The 18,282-nt window shown below is 46.1% G+C and overlaps 1 protein-coding gene across 2 annotated transcripts in view; it reads left to right on the top strand.

Moving 5' to 3' along the window:
• The window catches only part of PLCB3 (phospholipase C beta 3), a 72,963-nt gene that overhangs the window by 23,509 nt on the left and 31,172 nt on the right, over window positions 1–18,282 (top strand). Inside the window, exons 1-8 of one of the 2 annotated variants that reach the window (XM_072118411.1) lie at window positions 6,739–7,253; window positions 8,657–8,734; window positions 13,928–13,996; window positions 15,246–15,386; window positions 15,478–15,557; window positions 15,644–15,697; window positions 16,114–16,189; window positions 17,050–17,150. In XM_072118411.1, coding sequence (XP_071974512.1) covers window positions 7,251–7,253; window positions 8,657–8,734; window positions 13,928–13,996; window positions 15,246–15,386; window positions 15,478–15,557; window positions 15,644–15,697; window positions 16,114–16,189; window positions 17,050–17,150 — 602 coding nt within the window. In that variant the 5' untranslated portion in view covers window positions 6,739–7,250. Of the gene's footprint in view, window positions 1–6,738; window positions 7,254–8,656; window positions 8,735–13,927; window positions 13,997–15,245; window positions 15,387–15,477; window positions 15,558–15,643; window positions 15,698–16,113; window positions 16,190–17,049; window positions 17,151–18,282 lie in introns of those variants that run through there. The other variant, XM_072118410.1, reaches the window with a different exon arrangement.

Genomic DNA, 18,282 nt, shown 5'->3' with positions numbered 1-18,282 from the left:
ATATAGTATTGCCTAAAATAGAATATACCACACATCTTCAGATTCGGCAATGTCCTAACTCCATAATAAGATTGTGGTGATCTTTTATGTCCCCTGCTGCCGTGGCCACAGTTGCTGGTTGTTTGACCCCTTAGATGTCACATTACGTACTGACCAATGCATCTGAGGGGTTTTTAAAGGGTTTTTTCCCATGAACAAGGATACACAGGATAGGGCGTAACTTGCTGAACCGTGGGGGTTTCAGTGATGAGACCCCCACAGATCACCAGAACAGGGGGTCGGATGTACCACAGGATAGGTCCTAACTTGTTGATCGTGGGGGTTTCAGTGATGTACCCCCGTCGGACCCCTCTTCGCTCCCCGAGATGGTCAGAGCAGCCAGTCGTGCTTGGCTGGTGCTGCCCATTATTCTCTTTAGATCCTGTGGGTAGGGCCTAACTTGTTTCATGGGAAACCCTTTAAAACTAAAAGTGACAGCAAAGTCCCTACTACACCACGATTATGCCAGCTATTATTTTTATACATGCATATTCCCTATACGCAGAATATACTAAACATCTGACATTCAGGGGGGTTTATTTCTAGGACCCTTGATGGCCTTGTATATCAAGAGGTCAAGGTCTTGCATATGTTCCTCATATGTTACAGATTAGTACCATTTATCAACGGCACAACATGCTGAAGGTTGCCTAAATTGGACCGAAGTTGAACGTCCTTGCATGAGAATGTGGGTATTGTAACTTTTTTTCCCTGCGGACGTCTTTTTAGTGGTGTTTTTTAGTGATGGAACGACCAGATATCTATTTTATCATGAAACAGAACCCAGCCTTATCTATACATCAGTTCCAGAAAACAAAAGGCTGACTTGTAAAGGAAATTCCGCTGCAGTTGTGGAGATTCACTTGTCAGATAAAGTTTTACTTGAGAATATGATCTGACGACGCAGATAGCGACACACGCGGTTTTCCCAGGTTCCCCGCCTGCATACGATATCCAGCGCCCTATATGTTGCGGTGACCGTATACGTCTCCATGTTAGTGGATCCGAGTGTCTGTGTGTTCCTGCATCCAATTGTCCAGCACATTTCTAGGATTTTTTTTTCGACTAAAACCCCAAATAAGGAAACAGGGGAGAGGGGAGGAGGGGGTGAAGCATGAGAAAGAGAGCGAGAGTACAAGAAAAGGACAAGGGAGAGAATAAGTGGATGAGAAGGGAGATAATAGCGCGCAGGAAGCGGGAACGAGGCGACACGAGGGAAGATTCTGGAGAGCGGCCATAAAAATGAATAACTACTACTCCCCCCAAATGGGTAGCTGCTGCTTGTACGATACAAATATATCTCATCCTAGGGCTACTCAAGGACATTTAACCATGTGACATTAAGGTGATCTTTGTCACGCTACTGGTTGCACTAGATTTTGGTAAATTTGGTTGCGCAAAAATCTGTTTAGGTTGTGGTTGTTGCGTCTTTCACGTCATATGACTTTCATATGACAGACCGGATAAAACATTGGCCGTGTACTCCACCAATTATCATGCATGCATGGCCAAGCGTGCAAGTGTTTCACTAAGAAGAAGACAGTAAGTTGTTGCCATAATCCATGTTAATAAAGATATGGCAATTCAATTCTGATCTTAATCTTTGCTAAAATCAGGGGTATAACTAGGGAGACCTGTACACATTCCAGAGGGAAGGGGGAGGCTGCTAAAACTGTTAGGTTTTATCTATATGAGGCCTCCACTGATGATAATTATAATAATAATAATTCCTTTATTGATATAGCGCACACAGATTACGCAGCGCTGCACAGAGCTTGCCAAATCAGTCCCTGTCCCCATGGGGCTCACAATCTAATCAACCTAGCAGTATGTTTTGGAATGTGGGAGGAAACCGGAGGATCCAGAGGAAACCCACGCAAACACAGAGAGAACATACAAAGTCTTTGCAGATGTTGACCCTGGGACTTGAACCCAGGCCCCAGCACTGCAAGGCTGTAATGTTAACCACCGTGCCGCCCTACTGATCTTGATACCTCGCCTATATCAATAGCATAACCAATTCTCAAAGTGACTACTGAAATTGGTATTCTGGGTGTTGTAGTTTGGCCTGGAAACCCTCCGTCTAATTTTTAGATGCGTCTCCATTTAGAGAGTAGTGAGCAGAGAGAGGGCTTAGCCCCCTGGCTATAGAAAATGGATTTAGCTAATTGTATTCTCCGGGTCAGGGAATAGCGATGCCTATGAGAAAAGTAGCACCTGTTCACACTTGTGACACGCTCGTCATCTGTCGCATCCATTTTCCCAGAATATATCCATCCTATAGGTTCAGGCTGTGAATCTGCGTTACAGACCTCTAGGCCTACGTGTGTCGCTCTGTTGTGGTATAATGTCCTCTCGAATATTACATGATTTTGCTTTTTGGGAAATAAGCTTGGCTTCATCCCAAAGTAGGTTGAATTGTCACATTTCCCTACATACTGCTGTGATGCAGGTTTTGGTTTGGGTATTGATTCCACTTTTGTGCTGTCTGCAGACTCTCCATACTTCTTTCTTGTCTTTGCTTCTACATGTCTGAGATCTGATGTATAGGAGGAGCTGTAGCAGGAGAGTTATGACTCATTCTGCACCCTCCCCTGTAACTGTCTCTGTCAGTGAGAACGGACAGTGAAAAAAAAGATAGTGGGAGAAGCCTAGAGCAACTTCCAACGAGAGGAAGTTGTGTCAAAGGAGGCAAAGATACAGGTGCATATACACACAGAGACATGTCTGGTTGAAAAATTACCAACACCTTTAAAAGAAACATAGTACTCATGTCGCTCTTTTACTTCAAGGCTGTGGGATCTCCACCCATCCTGAAGTGTCCAATCAGTGGCCCCTTTGACCATGTAATGACACTTTCTCTTACATTACCACTGACTATCCATGGACAATGGAGGTCACAGATTAGAAATGTGGATCCCATGACCCTGGGCACATGAGGCTGGGCGGAAGTACCATAGCGGCCCTCGATGTTGGTGCTCTTGTCCCAGCCACCAGGGTTTTCCCAGATTCCTAGGTTCCGGATTTCTAGTTAACCCTTTTCAAATGACCTTTCCATATCATGGATAAGTGGGAATATAAACCATATCCGCTAGTGTAAATCTTTGCAGGTTACAGGCAGACTATTCCCTTTAGACTAATCCACGGAGAACCCTCCCCTTCTGTCCCCGACCTCAAAGAGATCTATTTTTTACATTTCTATGCAATGTTACAAAATAGTAAAGATACAAAGGTAAATAATTGATATAGTGTGGCGTAGTAAAAAAGTATGATGTGTCGGCATTATTGGGCTGCATAGGAAGGGTTTTTTCTAGCGCTAGAGTTGGAAGGGTTAATGAGGTCTGTGCGGAGGTTGTGCTTGGCTATAGCTGGAGATGGTTGTCAGTGCGTTCTTTGCCCTGTGAACTGCTGCGAATGGCAGAACGTTAATTAAATTACGGGATTATCTGCTGTTGATCAGTACTCAGACTAATTGGATTAAGGCGGCGCACGTTATTCTAGTTACATGCAGTGCCCGCACACGGCACACGCAGATGTGCTGCTCCGTCTACGTGGAGGATCGGGTGCGCAACTTTTCAAACTTGCCAACTTTTTGACAAGACATGTCTAATGGAAGAGATTAATTAAAAAATTACCAACATCGTTAAAAAAAAAAAATTGGTACTCATGTCGCTCTGTAACTTCAAGGCTGTGGGATCTCCGCCCATTCTGAAGTTCTGTGGAGGATCGGGCGTGCAACTTTTTAAAGGACACCTGTCATCAGGTCTGTGTCACTAGTCCTGTCACTACTACCTGTTGGAGCAGCTCACAAGGATCCATCCCAGCCTTTATCTAGTTATTTCATACATTATTCATTGTAAAATCATCTATTCTTTATCATGTAAATGAGGCTGGTCACATGGTCAGAGGCAGTGATGTCACCCCTGTTACCCCTCTCCTCTCCTCCCCCTGCTCATGTCTGTGTGTAATGTATAGTAAAGCATGGCTAGTGTGTGTGCTACACCTGCTGACATGCTGCATCCTCCTAATATACAGGTGAGAGACACAGACATCAGCTACACATGAATCTGACATGTTCTGCTGTAACATGGCTGTCTGGCGCTGCTGTATCTCTCCTATACACACACACACACATGCACACACAGGCTGCAGGGGGCGTGGCCACCAGCACCAGGAAGCACATCATTATACAGCCTCACATCATTATACAGGCTGTCAGTCATGCACTGGGGGTGTGGCTGTACCTCCCACTCATGAATAGAGTGGACAGCTTGAATATGCTAATGCTTCATTGGACATTTCACAGGTCATTTGCATGAAGCTTTAGGACCTCATTGCTTAGGTTTACAGGCATGTAGAGGGACAATGAAGGGATAGAGGCAATGCTCTCTAATGGCAGATTATGAAAATATATTTAGTTTAGGGGGGTTATTTTGCATGACGGGTTCTCTTTAAACTTGGCAACTCTTTGAAAACTTTTGGAAGCTTTGCGATCTATTTACTTAACAAATGTGTATATTTTGTATCGTATTCCATAACATTGTATATATTATTTCACATTTTACTCGTTACTCCAGCCAGTGTTCTATATCCAGGTCTTGGCACATTAGGGAATCCCCCAGGAGCAGATCTCTAGTTCTGAGTTTACATTGAAGCGTGCCAAGAAGAGAAAATGCAGTCTTGTCCCCTGCCCTGGAACTGTAATTTTACATAGGAATGTTACATAATGATCTGGCACCCGCTGCTGTGTGACTTTCTTAGGGCATTCTGGATGCGTTTCATGTAGGCAGGTGAATGGGCTTCTGTATTACCACCCCCAGCATCCGTATACGCAGCTGGGTTGTGACTGGGGTGAATGAACGCATCACAATTTGTAGGATTGGGGTTTGTCGGATGATTTTCCCGCGTTGCGGAGTAACTCCTCCCCGATGCTTTTGAATTCAAAAACGCAATGCGAGCACATGGTACGAACACAATCATATTACATTCTAATTCTATTCTGGATAATGATAATGATAATAATAATTCTTTATATAGCACACACAGATTACGCAGAGCTGCCAAAACTTACCAAATAAGTCCCTATCCCCATTGGGGCTCACAATCTAATCAACCTACCAGTATGTTTTGGAGTGTGGGAGGAAACCGGAGGACCAGGAGAAAACCCACGTAAACACAGAGAACATACAAACTCTTTGCAGGGATGCTAGTCACTTTTAGGGTAATTTCCATGTAAAGGAGATTAAGGATAAGATCATCCAGTTTAATTACGGTGTTTTATAGGATTTTTTTTTTAACATACAATGTTAGTGACTTCTGCTTGTAATCTGGGAATACACATAAAATAGTTGGTTTATTGCTCATCTCCCCTGGTCTTCCGTCTCGTAAACATGTATGCTCAGGCCTCCTGACATCTGCTGCTGGAGAAATCAGATTTAGATATGTCTGGCAGTGGTTTATTCCACATCTACGATAGACGCTTCTATCCAATTTATAGGGAAGGTATGAATCCCTGCTTGGAAAATCCACCGTGGATTACAGAATTTTTTTTAAGCTATGCAATATTGTTATTCCGCATACATTACGGATCATCCACCTGGATCTGGACACCATCTGCAGATGTATGTGTACATGTAGAGCAATATTGATATTTTTGATACCAAAACGACATCCTCCTTGCATCCTTTGGGCAAGTAGACACCAGTATAGCCTTAAAGCTATAGGGAAGTATCATCTTATACCGACCTATACATAAAACCGGATGTGTTATTTGAATTATTTGCATTTTTTTTATTAGGTACAGCAGCCATGTTGGTCAGGGTTTTTCTCTTTACGTTGCCGGCTGTATAGTGGAGTCTCTGTCAGACACCTGTTTTTGCTGTACTTAACACATTGGTGCTGGAGCTTTAGCAGCATTGACAACATGGTGTGAACATGCCCCCGGCGTCCTCGTCGTCTGCCTCCGGCCTCTCTCTCTCTCTCTCTGGATAAATCCGTGCTGCTTTCTGCCAGGTAATATATCTCTTATCAGTGCGAGCACATAGTCCTCCCGTCACGGTCAAAGGGCAGCACTGACTACTGTAAAGCTGCCGTACAGTGTATTACATAGTGCTTTACCACTTCTGTTTTTGGCAGGACACTTTGACAGTTTTTATTTCTGTCTATTTTTTTTTTTTTAAGACTCCCAAACCTGTTGGCCTCCATTAAGTCTTGGAGGCCATGTAACGACACTGCCAGCCCCTTCCCTGCAGTCACTATAGACTGTGGGATTTTAGGATTGAATGATCCACAGTGGTCTGGCAGGGGCTGCTAAAGCACACGGCTTTCCCACTCCTCCATCTTTCCTCACTTATTCCCTTTTCCACCTCTCCTCACACGGCTTTCCCTCTACTCCTCCTTTCCTCACACTCTGCTTTCCCTCTGCTCCTCCTTTCCTCACACTCTGCTTTCCCTCTGCTCCTCCTTTCCTCACACTCTGCTTTCCCTCTGCTCCTCCTTTCCTCACACTCTGCTTTCCCTCTGCTCCTCCTTTCCTCACACTCTGCTTTCCCTCTGCTCCTCCTTTCCTCACACTCTGCTTTCCCTCTGCTCCTCCTTTCCTCACACTCTGCTTTCCCTTGCCTTTCCTCACACTGTTTTCCTTCTACGCCACCTCTTCTCACACTTCTATCTCCTTCTTGTCTCACACTCCGCTTTCCCTTGCCTTTCCTCATACTGGTTTCTCTTTCCTCCACCTTTCCTAACACTGCTTTCCTTCTACTCCACCTCTCCTCACACTGCTTTCGCTATCTCCAACGTTCCTCACACTGCTTTCCCTCTCCTCCGCCTTTCCTCACACTGCTTTCCTTTTCCATCTCTCCTCATACTGCTTTCACTCTACTCCACCATTTCTAACACTGCTTTCCTTCTTTTCCACCTCTTCTTGCACTACTTTCCCTCTCCTCCACCTTCCCTCACACTCGGCTTTCCCTTTCCTTGAACTTTCCTCACACTGCCTTCTCTCATTCATCTTTTGTCACATCAGTGCCTTCACTTCTTTGTGTCAAATTGTAAATTGGGTGATGATGTAAATTGCCTATGATCTTTGCACAATTTGTAGGCCTCAGGCCTCAAAACTGCCCTTGTTGGCCATAGCAACCAATCAGAGCTTGGGTTTCTTGGTCCTGGAAACAATAAATCCTGTGCTGGGCTGTTATGGACGACACAACTAAATGGTGCGTCCTCGTGTTTATACAGAAAATGGGAACATGGAAGCTGAATGCACAGATTTTGCCGTTAATATTTGGCTCCTTTTTATGACGGTAACACCTTTTGTAATTGTGATGGGTCAAATTGTGAAATATTGTGGCTTTTTGGACAGTCTGGAATATTGTGGATTATTGGACAGCCTGGAATATTGTGGATTATTGGACAGCCTGGAATATTGTGGGTTGTCGGCCGGTCTGGAATATTGCGGGTTATTGCACGGCCGGGAATATTGCGGATTATTGCACGGCCGGGAATATTGCGGATTATTGCACGGCCGGGAATATTGCGGATTATTGCACGGCCGGGAATATTGCGGATTATTGCACGGCCGGGAATATTGCGGATTATTGCACGGCCGGGAATATTGCGGATTATTGCACGGCCGGGAATATTGCGGATTATTGCACGGTCGGGAATATTGCGGATTATTGCACGGCCGGGAATATTGCGGATTATTGCACGGCCGGGAATATTGCGGATTATTGCATGGCCCGGAATATTGGGGATTATTGCACGGCCCGGAATATTGTGGATTATTGCACAGCCTGTATATGATATGTACACGTCCAGCTCTATATATAGTAAACTCTGAGTGCCTGTGACTCGCTGTGCTGCACGTTATGGCAGCAGAATCTTCCTTTCTCCCAAAGTTTATAGAGACTAAATGCAAATGTCCTGATTTTTGTAGTATTTTTCCTTTCATTAGTAAGAGCTCTCGTCAGTGTTTATAGAAGGAAGTGCTCCATGTTCTTGTGTAACATCAGCGCAGAGGAGCAGTCTGTCCCTCTGTCCCTTCTCTTCTGGTACCTTGGGCTCCATAGAAAACTTCCAGTACATGTTTGAAGATTCCTAGAGTTCTTTAACATAATGCTGCTTTCATTCTAGGACTCCCCAGAAGAGTTAAAGGGGATGTTCAGATTTTTTTTTTTTTAAATCTTCAATGTGAGCAGAAAAAATATCTTGACTGGGGAAGAGTGGCTGGTGCAGATTGTACTGCGGGCTGCATATTATAGAGCAGGAGGAGCTGAGCAGATTAAACAGTGTGTCCTATTTGCACTTAGAATGTTATAGAGCAGGAGCAGCTGTGTGCATTTGTACATAGTGTCCTATTTGCAGGCAGCATGTTATAGAGCAGATGGAGCTAAACAGATTAATCATAGTGTCCTATATGCAGACGGTATGTTATAGTACAGGTGGAGCTGAGCAGATTATACATAGCGTCCTATCTGCAGGCAGCATATTATAGAGCAGGAGGAGCTGCGCAGATAGTACACTATTTTTGCATGATCTTGTAAAGTGATGATTAAAAGTCCTATTATTTGTTTGACTATATCTGATCCTAGATCCTTTCATTTTTGCTATCTTTCAGGACACCAGCAGTAAGTCCTTGGTGACCTTGCGTGTAGACAGCATGGGTTTCTATCTCTACTGGACCTGTCCGAATATGGTAAGTAAAGGGGAAATATTGGCGCTGCTTTTAAAGTAGGTGTGACTTCTCTTCTTGAGGATAGATGGTGGGGTGACATGAAGGTTATTATATGACATATGTGGAATGGCTATAACAATGTCTGCTGTCTCCTGTTGTGTAGCCGTGTTATCTCCTGGTCACAGCTGCACCCACACCCCATCTCTCCCGTATCTCTCCGTGCTGCTCTTCTATTGTCTCTCTCTGTTCTCCTGTATTTATCTTTTTCATTTTATTATGTTGCTCTTGACAATCCATCTGTAATCTCTGATTCTTCTATAGTGTCCATCTACACAGAGCATAGTCATAGCAGGATAGATGCCTCTGAATCGCAGTCTGGAAATCCACTGCAACAAAACTGCAGCACTGCAAAGTACAGTACAGTACAACCGCAATAAACAATCTCTCCCCTTATCTATGGGGATGATTCAGGAGCAGAATATATATATTTATATATACCGTGTGTATATATATAAAAATACTGTATATACTCAAGTATAAGCCGAGACCTGTAATTTTAACATAAAAACCTGATAAAACCTATTGACTTGAGTATAAGCCGAGAGTGGGAAATGGATTGGTCACAGCCTCCCCAGTATATAGCGAGCCCCTTGCCCCCAGTATATAGCGAGCCCCTTGCCCCCCAGTATGTAGCCTGCCAGTCCGCTGTAGTATGTAGCCTGCCAGCCCGCTGTAGTATATAGCCTGCCAGCCCGCTGTAGTATGTAGCCTGCCAGCCCGCTGTAGTATATAGCCTGCCAGCCCGCTGTAGTATATAGCCTGCCAGCCCGCTGTAGTATATAGCCTGCCAGTCCCTATAGCCTGTCAGTCCCCCGTAGTATATAGCCTGTACAAAAAAAAAAAGTTATACTCCCCCGTCCCCCCTCCCCCTGACAGGTCCTCTCAAATCGATCGATGCTCCGTTATCTTCTCCATGCCTCTGTGAGGTCAGCCGCTCGCTAACATCATACTGTGTGGCGATTCTGGTGTACATAATCCATAATAGAACGTCAGTGGCTGACGTCACAATCCCTGCAACGGACAGCGCGGGGACATGGAGAAGATACCGGAGCATCGATTGATTGAAGAGGACCTGTCAGGGGGTGGGGAGAGGTGAGTATAACATATCTCTGTTGTTTTTTTTACAGGCTATATACTACAGGGTACTGACAGGCTATAGAGACTGGCAGGCTATATACTACAGGGTGCTAGCGGGGGGGGGGGGGCGCGTCGGAACTTGAGTACATGGGTTTTTTTTTTCCTGACTCAAGTAAAAGCACATTTTTTGTGCTGAAAACCTTAGATTATACTCTAGTATATACGGAATATATAGTATCTGGAAGCTCAAAGCTTTTATATTCTTTTTTTCTTTTGCAAACATAACTCAATCTAACATTCCGCTGTGCACACTCTGGGGTCTAGTGATCTGGGATATGGGAATTTCTTTGGCGGGGACTTACCATGTACAGCTGCTTGTCTATCGTCTTCTATCCCAAACAACACATTTTTTGCTCTTTTGCCAAAAAAATAATAAAAAAAGGGTTGTTACATTTCCTAAAATTTTTTTGATGTGGCATTGGGTCCTGTTTCCCCCTTTTCCCGTTTTCGGTAAATACTTGTACTTTTCACTGTCTCCTCTCACACTGTGCCAATTTTTGATCAGGCAGCATGCACACGACTGAGGCTGATGCTCGGCTGTGGCGGATCCATTCATTGCAATGGTTAAATTGGAGGATGCAGAGACGGATCTGTAGGTCCGATCCACAAAAAAAAAAAAAGTGCAGACAACACATGGCTGATAATTACAATCAGGTGCATGTAGCCTTGAAGGAAATCTACCATAAAAGTCAAGCTTGATAAACCAGGGGCACTGATAGATCCAGAGATCCAGGCACTGCGTCTGTGTTAATCCGCGGCCTCTTTCTTCTAATATCAACTATTCTAATGAGCCTGAAGGGCTCTGGGGGCTGTTACCAGAGCCCCCCCCCCCTTCCCCCATGCTGCAGCTTCATAGGCTGAATAAGAAGATTACTACAGTCACGGTGCCTCTGGATCTATGAGTAAGTATCCCTGGTTTACCATGCTTGATTTCCGGTAAAGGTGTTGTCTGGGACTAATTCTGGGCACCGGAGGTATGAACGCTACTTGCCCTGCTCTGCTGCCCAGTACCATTCGACGCCACCCATCAAAAGAGGGGTGTATCAGAGAGAGGCGAGTGTACACATAGTAAAAAAAACATAATGAATCCAGACAATCCCTTTAAGGTGTACAGATAAGAGGCACAGCAGACATTGATACATGTCGGGGTCCTGCCTTTGAGACCCCCTCTGTTCACTGGAATGAGGTTACTAAAACATTTGTGAATGGTGGGGGGTCTTGGGAGCCCCTGATATAAGGATCAGATCTGTCTCTGTGACTAGAGGTCCGTGCTGACATCCCTCAGATCCTAGAGGCATTATATCCCTTCCTGTTTTGATGTTTGTTCCTCTGCAGCCTCGCAGCGAGTCCCCCTGTGCTGTATGAGCCACATCTGGATATGTCCAGCCGCCCCTCCTCCACATCTGGAGGCCGGATGAATGCACTTCTTTCTCATTCATTTTCCCACGGCCTCTCCCTCTCTCCTTACCTTTACTCTCTCACACTATCTCCCTGTTCCGCTTTCATCCCATCTCCTGACTTTATCCTGATTTCAATCCCTCTTTCCCTCTCTCTGACTACAGATGATGGACTCTGCGGGAAGTGAGGAGGAGGAGGTGCGCTGCTCCACTGTTTACATAGTTTATGTTCTGTCCCTATTCCCCTCACTCTCTCTGTGTTGAGATAAATCGCTGTTTCCCAAACCAAACCCTGAGAATATGTAGACAAACGGAAAGCTACCAGCATGGAGGACTCTATCCGGGAGGGTGGGAGACTGCTCCGACTAGTGATTGTGATATGAACAGAGAACCACATACACACAGAAGATGGAGATAGACAGATGGATGGATAAAAGAAAATTAGAAGCATATTCCATGCCAAATGACAGCAGCGATGTTTCGTCTCAGAGACTTTTTTTAATATAGATAATTGGATTAATAGATGGAGAGAGAAAGCCGGATAGATGGAGAGAGAAAGCCGGATAGATGGAGAGAGTGAGACGGCCGGATAGATGGAGAGAGTGAGACGGCCGGATAGATGGAGAGAGTGAGACGGCCGGATAGATGGAGAGAGTGAGACGGCCGGAGAGATGGAGAGAGTGAGACGGCCGGATAGATGGAGAGAGTGAGACGGCCGGATAGATGGAGAGAGTGAGACGGCCGGATAGATGGAGAGAGTGAGACGGCCGGATAGATGGAGAGAGTGAGACGGCCGGATAGATGGAGAGAGTGAGACGGCCGGATAGATGGAGAGAGTGAGACGGCCGGATAGATGGAGAGAGTGAGACGGCCGGATAGATGGAGAGAGTGAGACGGCCGGATAGATGGAGAGAGTGAGACGGCCGGATAGATGGAGAGAGTGAGACGGCCGGATAGATGGAGAGAGTGAGACGGCCGGATAGATGGAGAGAGTGAGACGGCCGGATAGATGGAGAGAGGGAGACGGCCGGATAGATGGAGAGAGTGAGACGGCCGGATAGATGGAGAGAGTGAGACGGCCGGATAGATGGAGAGAGGGAGACGGCCGGATAGATGGAGAGAGGGAGACGGCCGGATAGATGGAGAGAGGGAGACGGCCGGATAGATGGAGAGAGGGAGACGGCCGGATAGATGGAGAGAGGGAGACGGCCGGATAGATGGAGAGAGGGAGACGGCCGGATAGATGGAGAGAGGGAGACGGCCGGATAGATGGAGAGAGGGAGACGGCCGGATAGATGGAGAGAGGGAGACGGCCGGATAGATGGAGAGAGGGAGACGGCCGGATAGATGGAGAGAGGGAGACGGCCGGATAGATGGAGAGAGGGAGACGGCCGGATAGATGGAGAGAGGGAGACGGCCGGATAGATGGAGAGAGGGAGACGGCCGGATAGATGGAGAGAGGGAGACGGCCGGATAGATGGAGAGAGGGAGACGGCCGGATAGATGGAGAGAGGGAGACGGCCGGATAGATGGGAGAGAGGGAGACGGCCGGATAGATGGGGGGAGAGAGAGGGAGACGGCCGGATAGATGGGGGGAGAGAGAGGGAGACGGCCGGATAGATGGGGGGAGAGAGAGGGAGACGGCCGGATAGATGGGGGGAGAGAGAGGGAGACGGCCGGATAGATGGGGGGAGAGAGAGGGAGACGGCCGGATAGATGGGGGGAGAGAGAGGGAGACGGCCGGATAGATGGGGGGAGAGAGAGGGAGACGGCCGGATAGATGGGGGGAGAGAGAGGGAGACGGCCGGATAGATGGGGGGAGAGAGAGGGAGACGGCCGGATAGATGGGGGGAGAGAGAGGGAGACGGCCGGATAGATGGGGGGAGAGAGAGGGAGACGGCCGGATAGATGGGGGGAGAGAGAGGGAGACGGCCGGATAGATGGGGGGGAGAGAGAGGGAGACGGCCGGATAGATGGGGGGAGAGAGAGGGAGACGGCCGGATAGATGGGGGGAGAGAGAGGGAGACGGCCGGATAGATGGGGGGAGAGAGAGGGAGACGGCCGGATAGATGGGGGGAGAGAGAGAGGGAGACGGCCGGATAGATGGATAAATGAATACGGGATATATATATATATGAACTGACAGGGACAGGATGGCCGGCCAAAGGGGATTGATGGACGGCCGGATTGATACGGGTTGGATATAAGATGGATTGGTAGGGTTTGGAAGCCGGTAGTCTCTCTTTAAAATGTTTGTCCGCTGTACAGCCTGTTTCTGATAAAAGGATCTCCTAACGATCAGCTGGTTCCTCTCCGCTGTGATCGGTGGGGGACGTGGCATCGTTCAGTGGCACATTTCTTCTTGTACAGTTTGGATGTTTGTATCCTGAATTGACATCGCAGGTTCCCCTGTGTGAAACACATGTAATAGATTTGTCTAATAGACGAGGGTCCTAAACTGGAGAACCTTTTTATGACTTCAGGATTCCCCAATAGTGTAGGTGACACTTTAGTATGGTACAAAGACACCGGGCTGCACATAGTGTGTGATGATACCCAGCTTATCTATGAGATAGGATGTTTGACTTGTAATTTTTGTGTCTCTCTCGTACATTTACAGGAAGTTGATATTCTGGACATCACCTTAATAAGAGACACTCGGACGGGAAAGTATGCCAAGATCCCCAAGGTAAGGATCTGCCTATACGATGAGTCAAAGAAGCTTTAACGTACATTGGATTGTAAATACATTGGTCATGTGTTAATTACAGGCTATTAATAGGAAGGAGACTAATGGATGGTCCCACCGCCTACATCAGCTGCTTAAAGGGGCTAATAAAGTGCTATAGAAAGCACCCTTTCCCTGTCAATCACTGTGTGTGTGCGAATCAGGAATCTCCCCTTCAATCACTGTGTGTGGGCGGGGCAATCAGGACTCTCCCCTTCAATCACTGTGTGTGGGCGGGGCAATCAGGACTCACTGTCAATCACTATGTGTGGGCAGGGTAATCAGGACTCTCCCTGTCAATCACTGTGTGTGGGCGGGGTAATCAGGACTCTCCCTGTCAATCACTTGTGTGGGCGGAGTAATCAGGACTCTCACTGTCAATCACTGTGTGTGGGCGGGGTAATCAGGACTCTCCCTGTCAATCACTGTGTGTGGGCGGGGTAATCAGGACTCTCACTGCATGTGGGTGGAGTAATCAGGAATCTCCCCTTCAATCACTGTGTGTGGGCGGAGTAATCAGGACTCTCTCTGCTTTGTCTCAGATCTGGGTCAGTGATATCTTGGGACTCTATTGTGCGGCCGTTATGTAATGTCTGTGGTAACAATACAACTTATGGCAGAGAAGAAGCAGCGAGACTGAAAAGAGCAGGGACAGTGTAGTCACCCACAATGGCTGGGACCCGTTATTGGTATCCATGGTTGTGCCCTTGTACACTTGTGGTGGTGTGGTCCTGCCCGCATGGCACAGACTTTGACCCCAGGGCAGTCAGATTATTACTATTTGTATAGTCATACTTGACCTACCTAAAATCAGGCTAAGGCCGAGATGTGTATAAACAGCAGATGGTTGACATTACGGGTGACTGGTAAGTGCTGGTGTGAGGATCATTGTGTAATGAAATGCTCTGAATGCGGAGGTTTCGCAACGGAGAGAAGGAATTTTTGGTTGTTTGAAGTGTGAAGGTAAATAAGGCAATGTACAGTGCGAGGTCACAGCTCACAGAGCACTGGCGCCATCTCTTGTCTCCCTGCAGAACTGCAGCACCTTGTAGAACACACTGTAACAAAAAAGCAGCTGTGAACTTTTTATTGTTGTAAAACTCACTGGGATACTTGTATGTATTGTTGTTAGTCAAAAAAACACCGCCAGAGTCCTATAACCCATCAACATGCACCAATTTTTAAAATCTTGTTACCATTTTTTGTCCAGGATTCGCGCATGAGAGAAACCTTGGGATTCAATGGAAATGATCAGCACCCGGAAGATAAACTTGTGACTGTTGTCTATGGGAGTGACCTTGTCAACATCAATTTCCTGAATTTTATGGCTGTTCAGGAGGATACAGCAAAGGTACGGGCCTGAGGATGCGCGTCCCATACCCAGCGCCACGTTACATGCTTCCGATTTATATATAATTGTGTCTTTCTTGTCTTTTTTTTAGATTTGGACCGATGGACTTTTTAAATTGGCAACAAATATTTTGGCCCAAAATTCATCTCGGAATACGTTTTTGCAAAAGGCGTAAGTGCCCCCCCCCCCCCCCTCTCCAAAGAATTTATGTTATACTGCTTTTTATATTAACGCACACGTTTTTCCTGATCTTTCAGATACACCAAACTAAAGCTCCAGGTCAATCAGGACGGAAGGATTCCTGTGAAGAAGTGAGTGATACAAGCATATTTTGTTGTGGGGGGGGTTTGCTACGGCCAATCAATGGACAAACCATAAACGGACAGAAAGGGGGCTTTGCTTCTGAGAATTGATGGAGCAACAGGTGCTGCTCCATCCATTTCTATGGGAGTAAGCACAGCGCTCATTTATCTTGCGTAGACAAATGAGGGTGCTGGAGATACCAGAGCGCTGTGTTCAGCAATTTTCAACACTCGGATAGTATTGAATAAAGCATAACAATATTTGCTCAACCTGACGCTTCATTCAATGAAGAGAATAAGTCCCCTGTGGACGACCCCTTTAATTATGACCCCTCATTGTGGAGCAGTTCTCCTTGTTTCTTTCTTAAACGCTCTGTTCTTTGTAGCCTCAGCATTTTTTGCATGTGTTTTTTTTTTTTCTCTAGTATCTTAAAGATGTTTGCAGCAGATAAGAAGCGAGTAGAGACGGCCCTGGAATCCTGCGGGCTGAATTTTAACCGGGTAGGATATGACGATAAAGACAAATGAAGCCTAAGAGAAAGAATTAGAGGAGATGTTCCTATGGGAAAGATATTTTACTGAATATTGACTCATGTCATGGTTTACACAATCAGTTTTCATCCATTGGGGGTCATTTACTAAGGGCCCGAATCACGTTTTTATGTTCGGTTACACAAATTTTACCGTTTAGCGCAGATTTTTCCCTGAATTGCCACGGGTTTTTGGCGCACGCGATCGGATTGTGGCGCATCGGCGCCGGAATGCATGCGATGGAAATCGGGGGGCGTGGCCGCCGGAAATCCCATCGGATTCGAAGAAACCGCCATTTTTTATTTTTTTTAAAAACGTGACACGCACTTACCTGCACCCGGCCTGGCTTGGTGAACTTCAGTGAACTCCGACGGAATTCAGCGCAGCAGCGACACCTAGTGAACATCGGGGGAACTGCCTTAGTGAATCGCCGGAAGACACGAATCAGCGTCGGAGAACGCGCCGCTGGATCGCGAATGGACCGGGTAAGTAAATCTGCCCCATTATGTTACATTATCTCTTTTTTTTTTTTTCTATTGTTCCCTATGACTGTTTGTACTATGAATGTTTTGTAATATTATATTTGTATATGTCCTCTATGATTTGTAAAGTGCTGCAGAATTTGATGGCGCTATATAAATAAAGATTATTATTATGTTTATTATTTATTATATTATTTATATTCTATTATTATTTTTGTCCAAATCCGATGCTAGTGTGACCAGAGCCTTTCATCACAATGCTAATGTTACAACAGAGAAAGAGAATGTGAGTCCAATATCTGTCAGATTATAATGACATCTTATATATATTTTTTCATTAACCATTAGGGCGAGTCCATCAAGCCGGAAGAATTTACCCTGGAAATATTTGAGCGGTTTCTTAATAAGTTATGTCTACGGCCAGACATTGACAAGATCTTACTGGAGCTGTGAGTTACTTCTGACTGTATTACACTTATTTTAAAAAATGTCTATGATAGATACATCGAATCTTCAATATTATTTTTATACTTCAAAGCTCAGAACGGTACCAGGGTTATGTAATTTTCAGTAATAAGTGACTGCGGAGGTTCTTGCTTTTCTAGGGAATAGTAGTCAATGGCATTTCAGTACTTTATAAAACTTTATTTCGCATTAGTGTACTAGTGTTATGGAAGCATTTCGACCCAACCCACTAGGCTGTTTCTCTAACCCCCAGGCTGTGGGTCGGAGCCATACATCCTGACATGTGATAAGGTATCCCTTTAAATGAAGCATGGTGCTCCTAAATCACTAGTATGCCTTTTATGCAGATTGAGTTCAGGGTGTCAAATGTGTTTAACTCAGTGCCGCCATTCACTGGGTCTCCAAGGTATCCAAGTATCCAAAGGTAAAATGATCAGGATCTGATGTCCTGAGTTGCTTTGGACCTCAAGGTCATGTGCATGATACATAATGAAGACAGTACGCTTTGCCCCCACTCTGTACTTGTGTGTGCTGGCGGGGGATCATGTCACCGGATCTCCCGTGTCCTCACCACGTGGCAGAAGCAAGTGAAACATGTAACATACCATAAAACCACCAACCGGTTCCCTTTAAACTTTTGCCGTGACATTTCTTAGAAATTTTATTTGTCTTATTAAAGGGGTTATCCGGGTTTTAAAAATTTCTTATGGCTGGGCTGGGGAGGGATATTTAAACATAATAAACATGTACTTACCTCCTCCGGCGCCGCCGATGTCCCGCGCCGCGGTCCCTTCGATCCTTGTGAGGGGCACGGAAGCCTCGCACAAGGAGCTTCCGGTCCGGGATGTGGCCGGCTCCCCCCATCCGTCCCTATCTCTCAGCGTTGTAAGCGCTGAGAGATGGTGTCGGATGGGAGCTTCCAGCCGGCCGGAAGCTCCCTGTGTGCCCCTGCTGTGCGCCCCTGTATTGAAACCGATGCACAGAGAAGACCGGCCGCGGAGCGGGACATCGGCAGCGCCGGACGAGGTAAGTAGATGTTTGTTATGTTTAACTAGCCCACCCCAGCCCGGGCCTCAGTTATTTTAAAAACCCGGATAACCCCTTTAATCAACTTAT

This window comes from Engystomops pustulosus, chromosome 7, assembly GCF_040894005.1.
Source record: "Engystomops pustulosus chromosome 7, aEngPut4.maternal, whole genome shotgun sequence".
In the NCBI taxonomy this organism is placed as follows: Eukaryota; Metazoa; Chordata; class Amphibia; order Anura; family Leptodactylidae; genus Engystomops; species Engystomops pustulosus.
Note: the sequence above shows the minus strand (reverse complement) of the source record. Positions and strands in the feature narration are given on the sequence as shown.